The sequence below is a fragment of the Brassica rapa genome, chromosome A07 (genome assembly GCF_000309985.2).
Source record: "Brassica rapa cultivar Chiifu-401-42 chromosome A07, CAAS_Brap_v3.01, whole genome shotgun sequence".
NCBI classification, from domain to species: domain Eukaryota; kingdom Viridiplantae; phylum Streptophyta; class Magnoliopsida; order Brassicales; family Brassicaceae; genus Brassica; species Brassica rapa.
In genome coordinates this window covers 15,839,781-15,858,851 of record NC_024801.2, presented here as the reverse complement: position 1 = coordinate 15,858,851, position 19,071 = coordinate 15,839,781, and the positions used below count along the sequence as shown (strand labels likewise).

Below are 19,071 nucleotides of genomic sequence, written 5' to 3'. Positions count from 1 at the left end.
ATCAAACCGAGGAAAGGTGGATCAAAGGTTAAAGAAATAGACCAATGAAGCTACAAATTATTTTGTCAACTGTAATACATCCACCAATATATAACATTTAACATTTATCAGGTGACCCCCTATTTTTAAGGGAAATTGCACCCTATGACTATAAAATAAAATGTAATTAAGAATCTAACTACAAAAAAAATCTCTAATATTTCTATAATATATACTATATTGTCTTTACCTCGGTTGAAAAAATGCAAATAATTTTTTTTTCTTTATCAGTCACCGCCACCACTTCTTCATCATCACTTTTTCTTACATAACCACCACCATTTCACTGTAATCACCATCATATCCTCCATAATCATATTCATCACTCGAACACTATCACTGTATCTACTACCATTACAAAAAGCCAATTAATAGATCTGAAAAGAGAAATTTGATTGTTAGCCGCCGGAAATCTTTAGTCACTTTCTTAAATGATGACGATCAAACCGGTAGAGACAAGACTGAGATGAATCATGTGAGCATGCTAGTAACTAATGATATGATGATCACCACCATCTCCTTGATATCGGTCACCACGTCTTCCGTCGTAACCATACCACTCGTTTGTACTTTGTAATGTAAGTTTCCAGTTGTATTATGCTACTTCATTTGTTACTATTCTATTTTAATAATGCTTCATATTATATACTATGTGCATATTTTGATATTTGAGTTAGAATTTATATTTTATTTTAGGATTTAGTGATTAGTTTAATTATGGGTTTACTTTATGGAAGGTTTGGGTTGATGTTAAGGTAAGCATTACCTCATTCCCTACAATCATAGTCATTTCAAAATTTGAACAATATGTATAATGTTATTTTGTTTGTTATTATTTTATTTTGATAATGTTTCATATTATGTATTATGTGTATATTTTGATATTTGAGTTAGAGTTTATATTTATTTCTAGAGTTTAGTGATTAATGTTTTGGGTATAATTTATAGAAGGTTTGGGTTGATTCAACACATAATAGTAAAAATGGAAATAAAAATTGAAGAAGATGAACAGTGGTATTTATGCAATATTTTATATTTTATATTACATATATATATAGAATAATAATACTAACATTACATCATATTTCTTTAAGTCCTCTCTCTCTCTCTTCTGTATCTCTTGCTCCTCTCTCCTCTTCTTGCTACTCCTCGTACACCACCACCTCCTCCCTTTTACAATTTTGATCTCCATTTTATAATTTCATTAATATGAACTATACTATTTAGCATGTTCTATTCTATTTATATTTTTTATTTGTATATTCTCGTATGATGAAAGATTTATGTTTACATGTTATTTATAATTTTATTTCATGTTGCTTACTATCTATAAGATAGATATAAAGATTGAAAACACTTGTATATGTCGAGCATGTAAACATATTATGATTTTATAATATAATATGCTATTTGATAAAATTATTGTATGTACCATGCTATTTAGTTTATTTCATACTACAGTATGTTATATACCATTATGAGTTTTACATTACAAAAGACCATACTTATGGTAGTCATCACCCTTACTGAGTCACAACCATCTCCGTCGTGTTATCTGCCGCGCTAACAACCACCGCCATTTCATTTGTAACCACCCTTATCGTAGTCATCACCCTCACCACCATAGCCGTTGAGCCACTGCCTAACAACCACCGCCAGAATAATCAGTACCATTGTTTTGCTTCTTTTTTTATGTAACTGGAAACCGACTTTAAAAAGAACAAAATTGGGAGAAAGTGAAACAAATGCAATGAGATCTAATTATGTCAAGACTAATGATATATTTTAATTTTACTTCTAAATTTGGTTATTACACAAATGAACCCTATTTTAACGTGGGTCTGCCTATTCTTGAAAAAATTGCCACGACATTAAATTTGTATGCCCAGGTAGATATGAGATTATGCTTTTCTCTTCCACAGGGTTTGCTGATTAGTTAGATACTAGGATAAGCGCAAAGCGCATGGTGAAATAATTATTAAAAAAATTATGTTTTATATTGCAAAATCTGATGATTTCTGAATACATGTGTTCTTGTGGTCAAAATATATTTGATATTTGTGTTTTTCTCAATATAGAATAATTAATCAACTATAAATATTTGGTACACATATAAAAAATATGAAGCCCAAATCAAACAATTAAAATGGGATATCATTGATACTCCTATAATCATAAATTAAGAGTTGTGAAAAAGATTGATGGCATTTCTAAGGGAAAACTCAACCGTATATATATAGTAGGCATAGGTAGGTTTTTGGATTGTTTGAAAAATTAAAATAAATAGCATTAATTATCTAGAAACCATATTTTAGCATGATACATTGAACCAACATTTTTTTAAATTTTCAATAACTACCACAAACATATTTGGCAAGTTGTTTTCAAAGGTAGAAATTATAGACTTTGTGACAAAGTATATTATTATCGTAAATTAAACTTACCATATATAACTTCTTCAAAATTTTGTACCAAGCTTAAAAATTCGGTGGAAGCGTTAACTTGGTGGAAAAATTTCTTATTTATTTAAACAGCTGGTATGAAAACAATTAATTTAAACTTACCAAAAGAGATTGATTCTAAAATTGTGTATCACGAAAATTTGGTTCAAAATTAGGATTTTTATTGTCTTCTAACGATAATAATACCGGAAATTTACGATTGATCCTCCTTCGGCTCAACTGAAATTAAAAAGAACATTTAAGCGAATTCAATTATAGATAATCCAAAATAAGTAGTTGTTTTTTAATTAAACATATTGTATTGACAAATTTAAAATTTATTTATGATCAAATTGTTTCTATATGTATACAATTTTTATTGTTTATATAATCAACTATATGTTGGGCCGATACATTTGGATATTTTCTTTTACTAACATATCAATAAATAATTTTTTTTATATTGAAGTTACACTATTTTCAGAATATCAGATTTTTACTTTTTTGACAACATAAGATAGAAAATTAAAACTAAAATGATAATTACAAATTAATGGATTAAGCTTATAATTTGAATTATAGTTTGGTAATGGGTCACATTAAGACAACATAAAATTTTGCAGCCCGAATATTATTATACTTAAGGCCCAAGTATAGAAAGATGATAGTATTATTTGTGTGCAACCGATACTTTGTATATGATGAAAGTTAGGTTAACGTGATATATATCATCAACTATTACGAAAGGTCATTATTAATGTTTTTCTAAACTACGAAAAAAATTAGGCAGGGACAAAGCTTTTTCTTAATCTTCAATATAAATTTCATAATATAAGTTCTAAAGAATTGTGTTGCAAGGAAAAATATTTGATATATAAGTTCGTTTGGTAATAAAAGAACTTAATTTATGTATTACTCTTTATATAAGTTTTTGTAGGCGAGAAAGGCATGAGAACCGAACAATATTCTTTTTTTATTTATCAACAAAACAAATTTGAATAGTTGCGTCTCTTTACTCTTTTTTATCAAAGCGTCTCTTTGATATTAATAAAAAAACACTTAAAAATCATTAGTTTCGATTTATAGCAAAATTATGCAATACTTAGGCCATAATATATAACAAACTTTGATTTTAATTGCTTTCCAAATAAAACATACTAAGAGTATACCTTACACTTTAAAAAAAGTATTATGTTGGATCACAATATAAATCAACTTTGAACCATTTAAAAAATCTTATTTAATGAGATCGCCGAGTATTAATTTAATGAGATCGTCGAGTATTAAGTTTATCATATCATATATATTTATGTTTGGATAAATATAATTTTTCTTAGCGATTGGATTTTGAACTTACTAATTTTTCAATTGATTCTTATGTTGCTACGTAAGCCAAATTAATATCATAATTAAGTGACACCTAAACAAAACTTTTTTTTAATTAATACAAATTTAAAGTTTCAACTTTTTAAATCTTTTTCTATTAATATAGGGGATGTTTGTGGCATCTATCTCAAGCTATTGCATAATTTATTTGATCTTGCATCCAGTGACATGAATCAACAAGTGAAAGACTCTTAATTGATTAGTTAGATATGCCGTAAGACAAAATAGCCTTATTGTCTACAGTTTTTTCATTAATTTTTATGGACATGATTTTATGACAACTTTTATATTTTATAAATTTAACATTTTACCAAAAAAAAACTTTTATATTTTTAATGCTTATTTTGGGTATTCTACCAAAAGAAAAACATCTTCCAAGTGCAGTTACTAGGGGCAGTTCTGAGGAAGTGCAGGCGTTGAGGTACATATAGTGGTTACAACTGATTTGTTTAGGTTACAATAGCTCTTTCAAAAAGAAACTATGCTTCCACAAACTCGGGTGCAGCTTCGTAGCAAGTATCTTCCGTGTGCTTCCATATCTTCATGTGATATCATCCGTAGTCTCCAAGAAAATTATCATTTTCTTATGATCTTTTAACAGATCTCGTTCAGCTTAGGGGTGTGTGTGTTGTGTTTATGCTGAACACAATTATTTCGTTAAGTTTATTCCACTAACAATTATTCAGATATTTTATTACTATTCCTCTTTATTTGACAGACCAGTTAAGCTCATTTTCTCATTTTCTAAAAATTTAGTGTTTATATATCCGACATTGAATTGCTGGAAAAAAATATAATTTAAAAAGTTATAAATTTAGGTGGAGCCTTGCTTGCTAGAGATAGTAATGGTGCGTTCTATTCATGCTAGGGACGGTTTTACATGCTAGCCAAATAGAACCATTGCAGAACTAAGATGTGGGAAATGTGCGCTTCAAAGCTGCCAAGATTTACATCCTAATGATGTCATAATTGTGGTGGACTCGGAAGATTTTTCTTGAAGCACTACCTAAGGTTGAAGTATGGCCAAGCTAATCGCACTTGTACTATGTGAGATAACAAGTTAAGTCCCACATCGGATATTTGACAAAGGAAAGTCTAATATATAAAGAGAAGTCCAACTCTAATAGTACGAGGCCTTTTAGGAAGAAAACCAAAAGTAAATCCATGCGGGCCAGCCCAAAGTGGACAATATCGTACTAATAAGATAAGATAGAGTTGGACATGGGATTTCACAATCCCAACAATTGGTATCAGAGCCAGGTTTGACAAAGAGATGCAAGAAGACTAAAATACCTTTTAAGTAAGAACGGGTAGAAGAAGAAAGAGAAAGTATGTTGTAGAAACGTCAGAAGATCATGGAACCTGTGATGTGTAGTGGGAAAAAAACATTCTCAAAGAAAGCCCTGCGATTACTGGTACAAGGTGGTGCCGAAGATGATTCGCCGAAGGAAACATATGAGATGAATGTGGTCCTTAGCTTGAAGGGAAGAATGTGAGATAACAAGTTAAGTCCCACATCGGATATTTGACAAAGGAAAGTCTAATATATAAAGAGAAGTCCAACTCTAATAGTACGAGGCCTTTTGGGAAGGAAACCAAAAGTAAATCCATGCGGGCCAGCCCAAAGTGGACAATATCGTACTAATAATATAAGATAGAGTTAGACATGGAATTTTACAATCCCAACATACTAAGCATATAACCCAATGATACGAGAGGATCTTGTTAATTGTCAAATTGAACAAGAAAACCTGAAAGCAAACAGCATTGCTCGACATATCTCACCTTAGGTGCTCAAACAACTTAATAACATTTTCAAACGATTAAAAGAGTTACAGTTAAATAATACACATTAATTATACAAAAAAAAAAATTCCAAAGCAAATCATATATCAATTTCATTCACTAGAAAAATCCGGTTCTACTGGTTTCTGAATCGAAGATACCATACCAGAATCCGACCCACTACGAGTAAACTTCCCACTGTTTAGCCTAACCATCGAGGCCGTCTCAAACATACATTGAAACTCCTCTTTAACCCTCAGCTCAGTCGCATACTTCCTCTTCTTGTGCCGTCTCCAAGCAGCCTGTATGAAACAAGCCGCCCAAGTTCTCCATTGATGAGAGTAAAACCTAAACTTATGTTTCAACTGCTTACTATGTAATCTCCTAAACTGTGTAGCCACGAACTTCAAATCATCAGCTCTCAAAGCAAACGCTTCAACTTCGTAAATGGCTTTGACGGTGCGTGTGGAAGACGGTAAGATCACAACCGGACGTGGATCTAACGCCCAGGTAAGCAACTCCTCACCGCAAAAATCTCCTGGTCCTATGAGACAAGAGTTGAAGAACCCGGTTCTGCCTCCATTTGTTGTGTAAGAATCAAGATGGCCTCTGATTATGAAGAGCATTTCATTGACCGGGTCGCCTTCTCTCACAAGAAACGTACCTTCAGTGAATAATGCCGGTTTTAGCCTCTCGCTGATCGCGTCAAGCATTCTTTCGTCCATTTGATCGAACAGCGGAACCTAACGTGTGGAGCAAGAAATCTCAGAGAAAACCAAGAAGTTGAGAAACTAAGGAGATGAAGAATGAAGTAGGCTTACACGTCGAACAAGATCAAAACATAGATGGCGTTTGATATCTCTTCGGAGATCAAGAGGAAGACTTATCAATAAAGCTTCTTCATCGACTCCTCTTGTGGCTAACCACTTGTATTGATCATATTTTCTCACGGCTTGTCTTAGCTCTGGAGGAAGCTGCCTATGGTGCATCCATTGCTCTGTATCTGTCCTCCTTATCCTCCATTCTTCAAGTCTCATGGTTGTCGACTGTAAATATGTCTGCAAGAAAGTGAAAATTTTAGACTCTTTATGATTAGAGAACTATATGACGTGTGTCACAAGTAATCCTTAGGTTTTGATTCTCTCACTTGCATATTTCCAATAAGCAATGCAAAGAGGACAAGCCCTAGAGTCGCCATGACAACAGCGAAGATAATCTCACCAACGTAAGTGCTCGTGGATAGATTTTGTCCCAAGGAACTGAAGAAGAACAAAGGCAAGTTAATGTCTAAAATGGTGGTTAAACTATACTATAATGGTGTCTGGATCTCACCTGAGGTTCTTCAGTCCCCACCAGAGACAGTAGAAGTACTTGCTTATGAAGTTTGATGAAGTAACAGTTGAAGTTACTGCATCTCCGTATATACCGAACTCGTAAAACCTAGTTCCAGGTTTGCATATAGTTGTTATGTTGCTCCATTCGAACCAAGAGTTCCTTTGAGGATCTTCAAGCCTTCTGCACTCGAAGAATCTGTATTGACAAATCGGTTTCTCGATGTTGCAAGCATGTCTCCAGCAAGCCTCTTGCCTCTCAACTGCAAGCAAGTACCAACAAGCACCTAAAACCTGGAATGAATAGACTTGACTGATGAGAGACACTCAACTCCTAACCAAATCTTATAAACCCCTTATATAGTCTCTGAGATTTATGGACCTTGAAACAATTATCAAACATAATCATTTAAGGGCCAGATAATATATATACTCCCTCCGTTTCATTTTAAATGTTGTTTTAGATTTGTACACACATATTAAAAATACATTTAATTTTGTATATTTTCTAGATAAAAGCACCATTACCTATACGCCAAACCATACTTCAACCAATAGAAAAATAAATTGGAGAATAAAGTCAAAGAATTTTGCGTTAAAAATTTTAAATAACATTTATTTTGTAACGAAAAATTTACTATATAACGGTAATTGATATGAAATAGAGAGAATATATAACCACTAATATATAACCACTCTATTAATAATTTAATACATCTCTCACAAAGTTCTGTTTATCTACTATCTTCAGTCCTAGGCTAAATATAATAGAGATTTTAGCTAAGAGTTGAGCCACTTACATGGCTTGCTAGCATATATAGCATGAGGTTGTAGGCGGCTCCTGCCCAAGCAGTCTCAGTTACAACACCAGTGGCTTTAATGATCTGGCGAGAGAGAGGGAATATAAGGAACATCCTTGGAACATACTGGAATATGATGATGAATCTAAGAGTGTTCTTGGTGTTTGTCATTGGTGAGCCTCTTAGATTTGGTATTACGATCCAAATCAACACCTGAAAAATGTAACAACAAAGATTACTCAAGGGTTGAATATATCATGAATCACTTAAAAGCTGGAAGATACATAAGAATCATTATACCTGAGGTAAAGGCAAAGCAGCAACCAAATGAATCCAGAAGCTTTTGTTGAGATACCTCCAAGCAATCTTTCTTGAATCAATCACAAGCTCTCCTCTACCGAATACACGAGAAGAAGGGGCGATGTAAGCCGTTCTAAACCGTATAACAATCTGAGCGATGTAGAAAGCATCAGCCAAAGATCTAATAACTGTGAGAACAACTTCGAGTCTGATTCCAATGGTGATACAAGCCTCTTTTCTCATGACCGGTAAGAAGAAAAACAGAGGATCCACGAACAGAGAAACCAAACATGCTATGAGAAAGAGTTTGTTCCATTTTCTTATTGTCTGTCCACGAGGATCGAGGATTTTGTTTTTAACTCTCCCAAGATCCTCAGTGAACACTCTGGAGAGTACTTTATCTTTAAAAGACTTCCCTCTAGTCATCTTCTTTACATTTTTTCTAGGAGAGATTTGAGCTCCATTGATTTTGAACTTGAGCTTTACCGCAGTTTCTTCATGTACAGCTTGTGGCTTTGTTACTTCTGAATCTTCTTCAAATCTATAAACATCAAAAGAAAATGTACAGTTTTAGGAAAGAAGAAAGAAATTCATATGATGTTTTTTTTTTTAAAAAAAATTTATATATATTTACTTTTTTGTAATAGATTCATATGATATTGAACAAGAGTCAGTCTTATTGACAAGTACTAACCTCACAGATCTTGAGTTACCATAACCCATTGCTTTTTTTCTCTTTAACAACACGAGAAGTCTCAAAACTTTACAGGTGTAATGAACCGTGAATCAAGAAGCTTTACTTTATCAATGAAGAAAAACCCATTATGCCACAAGAATATCAACTTGGGGACATTAAATTTCCAGAAAAATAGGGAAGAGAACTAAACCCATATTTTGGGATCAGACAGACACTTTTGTTTGTATATACAACTGTACACAAAAGATCTAATAGTATCGAGTAATGATGAGCAAGAAGACGAGCTTTGTGTGATTAAAAGAGGAAACCCATGAGATGTGAAACTGTTTCAGAAATGAACGACTAGTGAGCAAGAAAACAGGGGAAAAGTTTTTGAGTCGCTTAGGTAACAAGCAAAACAAGACCGCAAAACCCTGCAACAGAGTATAGACTTATTTTACGGGGAAAAAAATGTCGACATGTGAAAACTAAAAAAGGAAGTTGAAATTAAGGCACCGACATAACACAACACAAAACGAAACAGCTGTAAGAATACCAAGTAGGACCACAACAACGAAAATGTGAGCAAAAAGGACATTCAGAGGTGGAGAAAAAAAAAAGAGACTCACTGAAACGTGAAGTGTTCTTCGTTCATCAATGCTTTGTGCAGATTTGTTTTCTTCTTTTCTTGGGCGTGTTCGTCTTCAGACAAAGATTGATAACTTTAGCTTCGTATTTGAGAGCGAGTTTTACTTGAATATAGTGTTCGTTTCCACTGTATTGGTGTGGACAAAGTGCAACTTTTTCTTGTACGGATGATATATGATTATAATTTATAAATACCATTTAAAGTAGCTATTGTGGCTTTAGTTATTTACATAAAGTACAAGGCCAGACCATGATAAAGAAAACAAACAAGTTGCAATTTTTGTTGAATTAAAAAAGTACGAGTTATTGTTTTTGAGATTCAAACAAGTTTTTTTTTTGGTAAAAAATGTTAAGGAGATTCAAACAAGTTGACAGACGTGTAAAATCGAACTTTTTGTTCACCAAAGTTGATTGATAGTTATTGGTTAACGTTTTTAACAAAGATAATTCAATAAACGTTATTATTTATTTCCTCCCAGATATCAATAATCATAAACCAACAACTATAGCTGATAAAATCAATAACTATAGTTGATTAGACTACTAATCTTCCAGTTTTTGTGATTACTAACCATCAAAATGGTATTATATCTTTATCACTTAAGTAGGGGGGCGGGGGCGGGTAAACTAAACTCATTACTCCTTCAGTATTTGCGTATTGACTTTATTTGGGATAGAATATTTGTTAAATTAAACACTGAATGAAAAATATATTTATTTACGAGTTATTGAGATAAGTATTATGTATAGTAGTAATATACAGACACTTCCCACTTAATTAGATTGGTAAGGTTTGTAAGATCCGAGGAGTTGACTCATTTTGGAATCCGACCATGTGTTCTGTACCAGTTCCTGCATGGACTACATTTGACTTTCAAGTTTCTTAATATATTTTCTCTCTTTTTGTGTTCAAACATATTTTTACTATTTTTCATCTTCACTCTTAAACTATGCTGTCTATGTTTCTCTTGGATATCTTGTTTCAGAGCGGTAATCTAATTTATTAAAACAGAATTATAAATATAAATTACTTTTTAGTTTTATAAGTTATTTACACTACAATGCCACTGATGTATTAATTGAACCTATATTTATGTTTCCTTTGTCTTTTGCAGTTTTACTATTGAATTAATGCATTATTCTAAATTTGTTATTAACTAAAAAACGCCAAAATTATTTACTATAATCCTATCATATACGGACATTTCTTATTCCCCCATTTCAATGTTCAGCATACAATCATTGATATACATAGCTTTATGCTTTCATTTGTATACACAATTCTTTCTTTAATAATAAACAACAACAATTTATCTTCTTTTCTTCCTCACCTCTTACCGATATACCCTATATACAAAGCAATGTATGGTTTAATTTAGTTATTTTTGTACATTAATCGATTTTTCAATCTTTTACAAACAAACAAAATCTATATACATCAAACCGATTTGTTCATACGTATATATTTTTGGTTGTGCTTGATTCATACAAACAATACAGATCCATATATCACACACACACACACATATATATATATATATATACATTAAAAACTAACAAAAACAATTATAATATTAGCTATTAACTATTAATATCAGTCATTTACAAATTTCAAAAATTATTCCTTGGCTTGCGGATTAATGAATTTTAATTTAAAAAATTTAATGTATAAAATCTATAAAAAATGCAACACCTTCAGATCGAGAAATTAGATCCTATTCTATATCTATATTAAATACGAGGAATCTATTCTATTAAAATATATTCTTTTAAAAGTGAAGTACAAAACAATACTTTCATATTTTCAAGTGATTTTTTACAGATATTTATTCTATTTTTAATTAATTTTAACCAGTTCATTTATTGTTTTTCTAAATAATTCGACATTATTTAATAGAAAATTACAAAACAAAATTTAAATATTTTGAAGTATTTTTATTTTATCTTTTACATTCTTTATTTATTTTTTTAGCTACTTCATTAATTATCTTTACTATAATATTTCGACAATATTTATTTACATCTTAATCATAATAATTTGACTTGATTGAATAAAATTGTTCTATTTGTGATAAGAATCCAAATTGGTTAACAAAGAGTTCTTTTTATTTGTTTACTATCAGTTAGACATAGACATTTGGGTACCTATTTAGGTACGAGTTGTTTCTTTCGGGTATTGAGTTTGGAAATTAAGCTCCCACCAGATATTATAAAATTTTGGGTGGGTTTCGAGCCGAGTCCTCCAAATATGGATGGATTCAGTTTTGATGTGTAGAAACTTTAAAATATCCAAAACTAATGTATCCAAAACAAGTTTGGATATTTGTACCAAAAGTAACCATACTAACCGAGTAACCGATTTGGTTCGGATATTTTGAATTCAAGCTAAAAATAATCTATAAATAACCAAATAGCCAAAAGTGATCATATTATCCGATTTGATTTGAATCCAATTCTGATTGAACAAGAACCTAAAATATTATAAAAATATATAACACTAATGATGAAAAAGATAACAATTTATTTTTTTTAAAAAGTTAAAATTAATATCCGTACGGACGTGCATGTCAATCTCTAATATAGCTTAAAATACATACTTTCTTGCATTTTGAAGTGAGGAAACAAAACAACCTCCGGTTATACGACTTGTGTTGTGTGTGAAATTGTTCTCCAGTTGAGACAGTCTACTTTATAAACATTAAATTCATGATTCATCCATTTAACTTCAAAATCTTGGTTCTTACTTGTTTTCATTTGTTAATTCTTTTTCTTTTTAATCTAAACGATTATTTCACTGGAATATGTGATCTAATTGCTTTTATGGACGACGATTCTGTTGAGATGTTATCATCAACCTTGGTACATAACACATTCGTTCATTTGATGATGTTTTAATAATTTGTTTAAGTTACCCCCACTGCGTTATTTACTCGCGTAAGTGTTATATTATATTTGCATTGTCGCCTTGCCTTCTATTCAAATTAAGGGTATTTATCTGACACTATATCTAAGTGATAAGCTTAAAATTTAGGCAAACTGTTCACAAATCTCGACGCATTTCCTCATCGGCTTAGATTGCTTTAATTGCACCAATGTATCTCTTAAGTTACTTTATTAACGTGTCAAAAAATAATTAAAGAATTACCAAACATCCCTCAAAATATATACTACGGACGACAATTTGTGTTTCTTTATGTTTGTAAGTAGGTATAAAATAGGTCAATGTAGTCTCGAAAGGTTATCTTTGAGCAAAAGGACAAATTCTTAAAACTAGAAACAAGTTGGAATAAACTTCCACTACTTGGTAGTAATACTTAAACATGCAATTTTGCAGTTTGAATTCATGGTATTGTGAAATTCACAAATATACATATTAATAATGAATAGAAATTAAAGAAAATGCATTCTTTTATAATATATATTGGCACTGAATTAATAAACATTAACATATATGTTTATCAGTTTTGAATTCTAGTTAACGGCATTTATGTTTCTTCATAATGCATAACTTCGTGTGCATTTTCTTAATATTAGGTCTTAGGAAAATAAACAAAAACTGAACAGCTTGCAAAAATAATTATGAATTGTTTTTTTTTGTCAGCATATAGGAAGATACTATACCAAAATATACATTATTTTTATGCATATATCTTCATTTTTTTTTTGCTCATTTTCATTAAGGGCAAAAATACATTAATAGACAAAGCTTGGGTTGGCAATTAATTGCAGGTTTCATTTGGAATAAATGGGGTTTGGTGTGGCGAGGCCACGGGAACACGCCATATGGGCTTTTCTTGATTGAGATCACATATCATCCCCCACCTTCTCTTTCTTCGATTATCCAAAGATGTTACTATTCAATTATTATTTCTCACTATTCAAATTTATATGACGATAAAAAAATATAAACAAAGCATATGTTTATGCAGATAGATTAGATTAGTAAGACTAGCGCTCTAACGGTCTAACCTCTAAACCCTTAAGCTTCCCTCGTCCTCTTGTAGGTGTTCGGCTCCAGTGGCTTTTTAGCACCGGGGCAGGTCGATTCTGATTTGTTCCTCTTCATGTCTCGTATCCTAGTGCTGGTTTGTTCGGTGTGGTCTGAATAGTTCTTTGTATTTTCCCATGAGTCTTTTTTGAAGTCTCGTCCTTGTTTAGTACTTCTTAGCTAGACGGTTGTTTGTCGCTTTATAGCTGGCGTTACACAAATTAGATATAAGAGATGAAGAAAAATGAATTATTATGGCAAACTAAAAAAGATGAACATATGTATAAACACAAAAAAAATAAAAAAATTAGGATACATAAATAATTGCCATAATTAACATTTAATTCATAATTTAGAGAATAAGTGAGGAGTATAAATGTATAATGTCAATGATTTAGTGTGTAAACAAAATGATGCTCTGTAAATCTTCTACAAAGTTTTTTTGACATAAGCGAATGTATCCAAATTTCTTTACTTGGCACGGCACTATTGAGAATACATATCCCTTTATTGCTCTTCCGGCCTTTAACTATGTTGAACAAATTCTTAAATAGTACTAGATGCTTTGTCCGCGCTACGCGCGGATTATGTCTTTTTAATTTGTTCTCTATATATTTAAATTGCTTAACAAAGATTGAAAAACAGAAGTTAAGTTTTAGATTTTATATAGAATTAGAGATTTACATAAAAACAATGATAAAATAGTTTAAAATGTAAATAAATCTAGGTATCAAGTTCTGTGAAAAAGAGAATAATAATCTGAATGATGCATGAATTAAAATCACTTTTTGCTGCATGTTCTCGCATAATCTCTTATTCGCCTTTTGAAATGCTTTATGTAATCAATTGATTTGTTGAAGTAGAAATTGGTTGCTGGTGATGAACGGAGTAGTAGTTTGCCTGGAAAATATTAGATTTTATTATTATGTTGATAAAAAAAATTTAGATTTGTATTTTTTTTGATGTGTTTAATAAAACTATTTACCTTGGGAAAGTTTATGAATTATGCTTGTGATGATAACAACTTTAAATTTCCTATCCTTCTCGTTTTGTAGGATGCTAAAACAGATAATACTTAAATCAAATATGGTGGATTGGAAAATGCATATATATATATATATATATATATATATATGTATATGTTAAAGTTAATAAAAGGCTTACGTGGTGGTGGTAGCACAGGAAGCCGATGCAAATTTGAGTATTATCTGTTTGGTGTTTTCTGATGTCCCAAACCTTTCTTATACATACCGTGATAGGACGCACTGAAATCCCTTCTTGAAGTTGGTGGATTCTTTGAGGAATGTGTTGCATGTAAGATGAAACTGTAAAACATGCGATTTTAATTAAGGGCATACGTTCTTTAGAACTTTACAAACAAAACAATAAATTGAAATAAGATACATGTATTTCCAACTACAATTATTACACACAGGGATATATTTTCAGAAATAAATTAGTATTACTGAAATGTTCTTTTATTTTCCATATATATGTAGTTGTCTATGATATTTAATAATTACAGAAAAATATATAAATAATATTTTACAGATATGATCTCGAGATCAGAATGAAATTAATTCTTCTTTTCAAAAAAAATTTTGAATTAGTATATTGAGTTTTTTTGTTTCAAATAAATATTTAGTGTGTACAACTTCTTTTCATATTAATATTTTTTTTTTTGACAAATTCTTATTTGAAGGATTTTGAGTTAAAAAATCAATTTGGAACTTTATATGTTGAGTGAGCAGAAGCTAAATTTATATGTTTGTTAGTGAGCAGAAGCTAAGTTTATATGTTTTTTTTTAGTTAAAAATTTTGAATTAGTATATTGAGTTTTTTTGTTTCAAATAAATATTTAGTGTGTACAACTTCTTTTCATATTAATATTTTTTTTTTTTGACAAATTCTTATTTGAAGGATTTTGAGTTAAAAAATTAATTTGGAACTTTATATGTTAATTTGGAATTAATTCATATTAATTCTTATTCTTCATGTCTTCTCGCCTCAAAGATAAGTTTTTGCGTTGCTAATGTTGTATATTACAAAGCTCTATTTTCTCGGATTCGTTAGTTTGGTTTCTATATGGGGTTTAGTTTATATGTTTGTTAGTGCACTTAATCATCCATTAGCTTCATATCACTTTATTGATTCTTTAAGGCTTATGAAGTCTTTATTTATTTTTTATTTGGATTGAATATTTCAATTCCTTGACCACTAAGAAACAGAAACCCCAAAAAAAAAGAAAAACATAATTGTTGGATCCTTCTAAGGAGACAGAAGATTATGTATTTACCTGAAGCTTTGTTGGGCTGATCAGTAGGTGGGTTATCCATAGTGTTGAGAAGCGATCCCCACAACGAACTCATTCCTGAAGGTAGAAAGCAACACGTGAGCACGGGTATGGTTTATTGACGTAACGAAGATACAGATGAGTTTTTGGGAGAGAAAGACTTTGCCTAAGAAATCTTATTTTCTACGGAAGAGAAGGATGATTTTTTTTGGGTGAGTTTGTTTTTAAGTATTTTTCTTTTCTCTTTGAAATGAATAGTCAAAGATTGGTATTGCTTGTTTAATGAAATATATGACTTTCCTTTTTAGATGAAAATTTTACGTTAACATGGGATTCCTTACCATATTTGTAATCATGCAATCTTGGAAAATTTTGTGAGTCGTGTATTATTTAAACTCTTGATCTTTATACACGTTTTTCAAACTCTTTGATTCTTTAACTTCTTTATATCGCCGGCCAACATCCCCCGGCAAATTATGGTGAGCTGATTAGAAGGCCGGCTTAGGGAGAAGGTGGTTATGAAAGGGAATGGTTGCCATTGTTCAGAGCTTGATGAGTTGTTTAAGGTCATTGCGAAACTTTATTATATATTACTTATATAATATAAGTAAAGCAAACAGTAAACAATAGTTAAGGTACGTTGAAACTGAGTTACTATAATTAAAAAAAAAGTGAGGCACAGTCATTATTCAATCAAACAATAATTTTACAAACAAAACCAAAAAGACAGTTCAAACGATTAGAAGACAAAGTATAGCAAACAACCAGATTAGTCAAGCAGATTTAAAGAAAGTTTCAGTATACATAAATATAGAAAGAGACAGAAGTGATTATAAAAAAAGTAGTTCAAATGATTGAATGACAAAGTCTGAAAGGGAAAGAAACAACGCATTGTCTTTAGATAAACCAAAATAGTACTCAAACTGAAGCAAACTTTAAAAAGACCAAGTCAATACTTGAACTATAAAGCAAAGACTAAAACATCCATGAACCGAAGCTTAATCATCACGTCTTTGGCGTTTAGCTTTCTCTGGATCAGCATTGTAGTCAAACGTCCTCTTACTCTCCTCATCTGCAGAATCACCAGGGGTTTTGGAAGGCTCACAAACTTCATTCCCAGTCTGCACTGTCTCCCCGGACGTGGCAGCAATTTTGCTTCCAACAGAGGCTTCTGTGGGTGGTGGTTTGTCTAGAGAGAGGATCCTGGTGACAGTTATGGCTCGGGTACTGCCAGAGAAGTTGTGCTCTGTAACTTTCACACAAAACTTATGTGTCTGTCCGATGGTGCTGATTAGAGCTTCTGGGACAGGCACCTCATGGTCATCTCCTTCGCTCTCATTAGCCTATATTTGAGAAGAACAGTGTGAGATGAAATTATATGAGAGCATTAATTGATAAATATTTACCTCAAAGTAGCTGCTAACTAAATCTGATGCGTGCCTACCGGTTGATATCTTGCATATTTACATTGTTTTATCCATTCATTCATAAACATTTTCATCATATAGATTAGAATTTAGACATGTTTAGGTTGCATTTTGCGTACATATGTCTCTATCAGGTATTTGAGTACCACATGGAGTTTCTGGAGACATTTGGGTGCATTTGGAGCTCAAAAAGGAGTGTTTAGAGTGGTCATTGGGCGAGCAAGGCATGGAGCGACCAGTCCGGAGCGACACCACCAAGTCGCTCTGACCTCCCTATTGGAGCGACCTTACCAGAGCGACAGGGAGAAGTCGCTCGCGGTTTCATCACTCGGAGACGCGAGAACGAGCCCGGAGCGACCTCCCGGAGCGACACCACGAAGTCGCTCGCATCTCACACCCCTCTCGGAGCGACCTCCCAAAGCGACACCCCGAGGTCGCTCGCGTCTCTATGGCGAGACGACACGAAGCGAAGCCTGGAGCGACCTCTCAGAGCGACCCACTGAGGTCGCTCCCGAAGGCCGGAGCGACTTGCCGGAGCGACATGCCGAGGTCGCTCCGCGCCTATTATCTGCTCGATTTCTGTTTTACTTAAGGGCCTTTTGGTCATTTCATTATGCACGTTTTTACATTTCAAAAACCTATGTTTTAAACATCTTTTGTAGCCACGAGAGGCAGATTATCTTTTATCTTTTGATCAATTGAGAAATACACAAGAACTCTCTTGAGAAGTTCATCTCTTGGATTTTGATTGTTATGTTCTTGTGTTATTGTTGATTTCTTATCTATTTCTCTACATGATTAATCTGAAATCCAATATGGGTTTAAGAGGAATCATGGAGATTAGTGAGTAATCACCTTTGGAATTCATGGGTTAGGGAGATTAAGGGTGATTAGGTTAGAGCTAGGATGTTTTAGTGTAGATCATTCATATTTCCTTGCTAGTAGAGTAATCATAATGCATCTTCTGAGTTGGCCACTCAGTTGTTGATCCTTAGGCATTTCTCACCCGAAAGGTGTTCGATGAAATGTCCGAGACAACTCTCCTAGGCTTTTAGTATACTTTGCCAAAGACATTTGTTGTTAAAGATGCTAAGATAGCTAATAGACTTGTTAGTAATGATTGCTTTCATATTATTCAACCAAAGACATTTGATGTTTGAGATATGTTAGCAAATGAGCATTCATCTAGACATAGAGCTTGCTTAGAATTGTGTCTAGGCTTAAGGTTGATAGTTTGATTGATCATTTGCCATCCTTAGTTCGATACTTGATCACCCAAGGTCTAATCCCTATGCCCATGAGTTCTCTTTTCCTTTAGTCAAGAAAGTATCATTCTGTTATTGCTTTCTAGTTTTAGTCATAGTTTAAAACCCATCTAAATCATTGGTTGCACTTAGATTAAGTGAGTACTTGCATTCTCAGTGCTTTGATATCCCTCAGAACTGGTTCGACAATCATTTATACTACAACATTTGTCTTAGGAGCCTTGAAAACTCCTAACATCAAATTGGCGCCGTTGCCAAATTCTGAGTAGATTTCAACATTGAGATTTAGTCACTTGCTTGAGACTAAGTCATTTTCATTTTCTTTTGTTACTGATTCTTCTTCACCTCCCTTTAATCTACAGGTGTATGAACTTGAGGAGCAGGGGTCCATCAAACCTAGTTCCAAGAGCTGCAGACATCAGAGCTTTAGAGAGAGAGTGTGCTAGAAAGAGAAGAGAAGAAGAGCAACAGGCTCACTTGCAGAGATTGGACACTGATATGGAAGACATACCTCAAAATGATGCGGGCGTCAATGGAGCTAACAACGTTCCACAAAACCAACATCGAGCAGCTCGACCCATTGGCACTTACGACCGCCCCAACATTCGTGGTCATAGATTGGGAATCCGAGCACCCGCTTTGGCAGCCAACAACTTTGAGATCAAATCAGGACTCCTCAACGTGATCGAGAA

At 32.6% G+C, this 19,071-nt stretch overlaps 1 protein-coding gene across 2 annotated transcripts; it reads right to left on the bottom strand.

The window, feature by feature from the left end:
• Nucleotides 1-696: 696 nt before the first annotated feature.
• On the bottom strand, nt 697-16,758 carry LOC103829721 (putative cyclic nucleotide-gated ion channel 15). Of its 2 annotated transcripts, none has more exons than XM_009105420.3 (7): nt 8,777-16,758; nt 8,083-8,623; nt 7,783-7,995; nt 6,984-7,276; nt 6,799-6,910; nt 6,473-6,709; nt 697-6,394 (listed from the first exon to the last, which is right to left on the bottom strand). In XM_009105420.3, the coding sequence occupies exons 1-7, from the start codon at nt 8,803-8,805 to the stop codon at nt 5,765-5,767; spliced, it is 2,055 nt and encodes a 684-aa protein (XP_009103668.1). In that variant the 5' UTR covers nt 8,806-16,758; the 3' UTR covers nt 697-5,764. The 2 variants fall into 2 exon arrangements, with proteins under 2 accessions (XP_009103668.1, XP_033130674.1); XM_033274783.1 differs by lacking the exon at nt 8,777-16,758 and adding an exon at nt 8,717-8,768.
• Nucleotides 16,759-19,071: the final 2,313 nt, after the last annotated feature.

Bases quoted from the DNA above. Each gene is read 5' to 3' on its own strand.
- LOC103829721 (XM_009105420.3), bottom strand. From the start codon at position 8,805: ATGGGTTATGGTAACTCAAGATCTGTGAG. The intron at 7,277-7,782 runs GTAAGTGGCTCA...TATTCATTCCAG, and splicing joins TATATATGCTAGCAAGCCAT to GTTTTAGGTGCTTGTTGGTA. The intron at 6,395-6,472 runs GTAAGCCTACTT...TCCACACGTTAG, and splicing joins GTTTTGATCTTGTTCGACGT to GTTCCGCTGTTCGATCAAAT.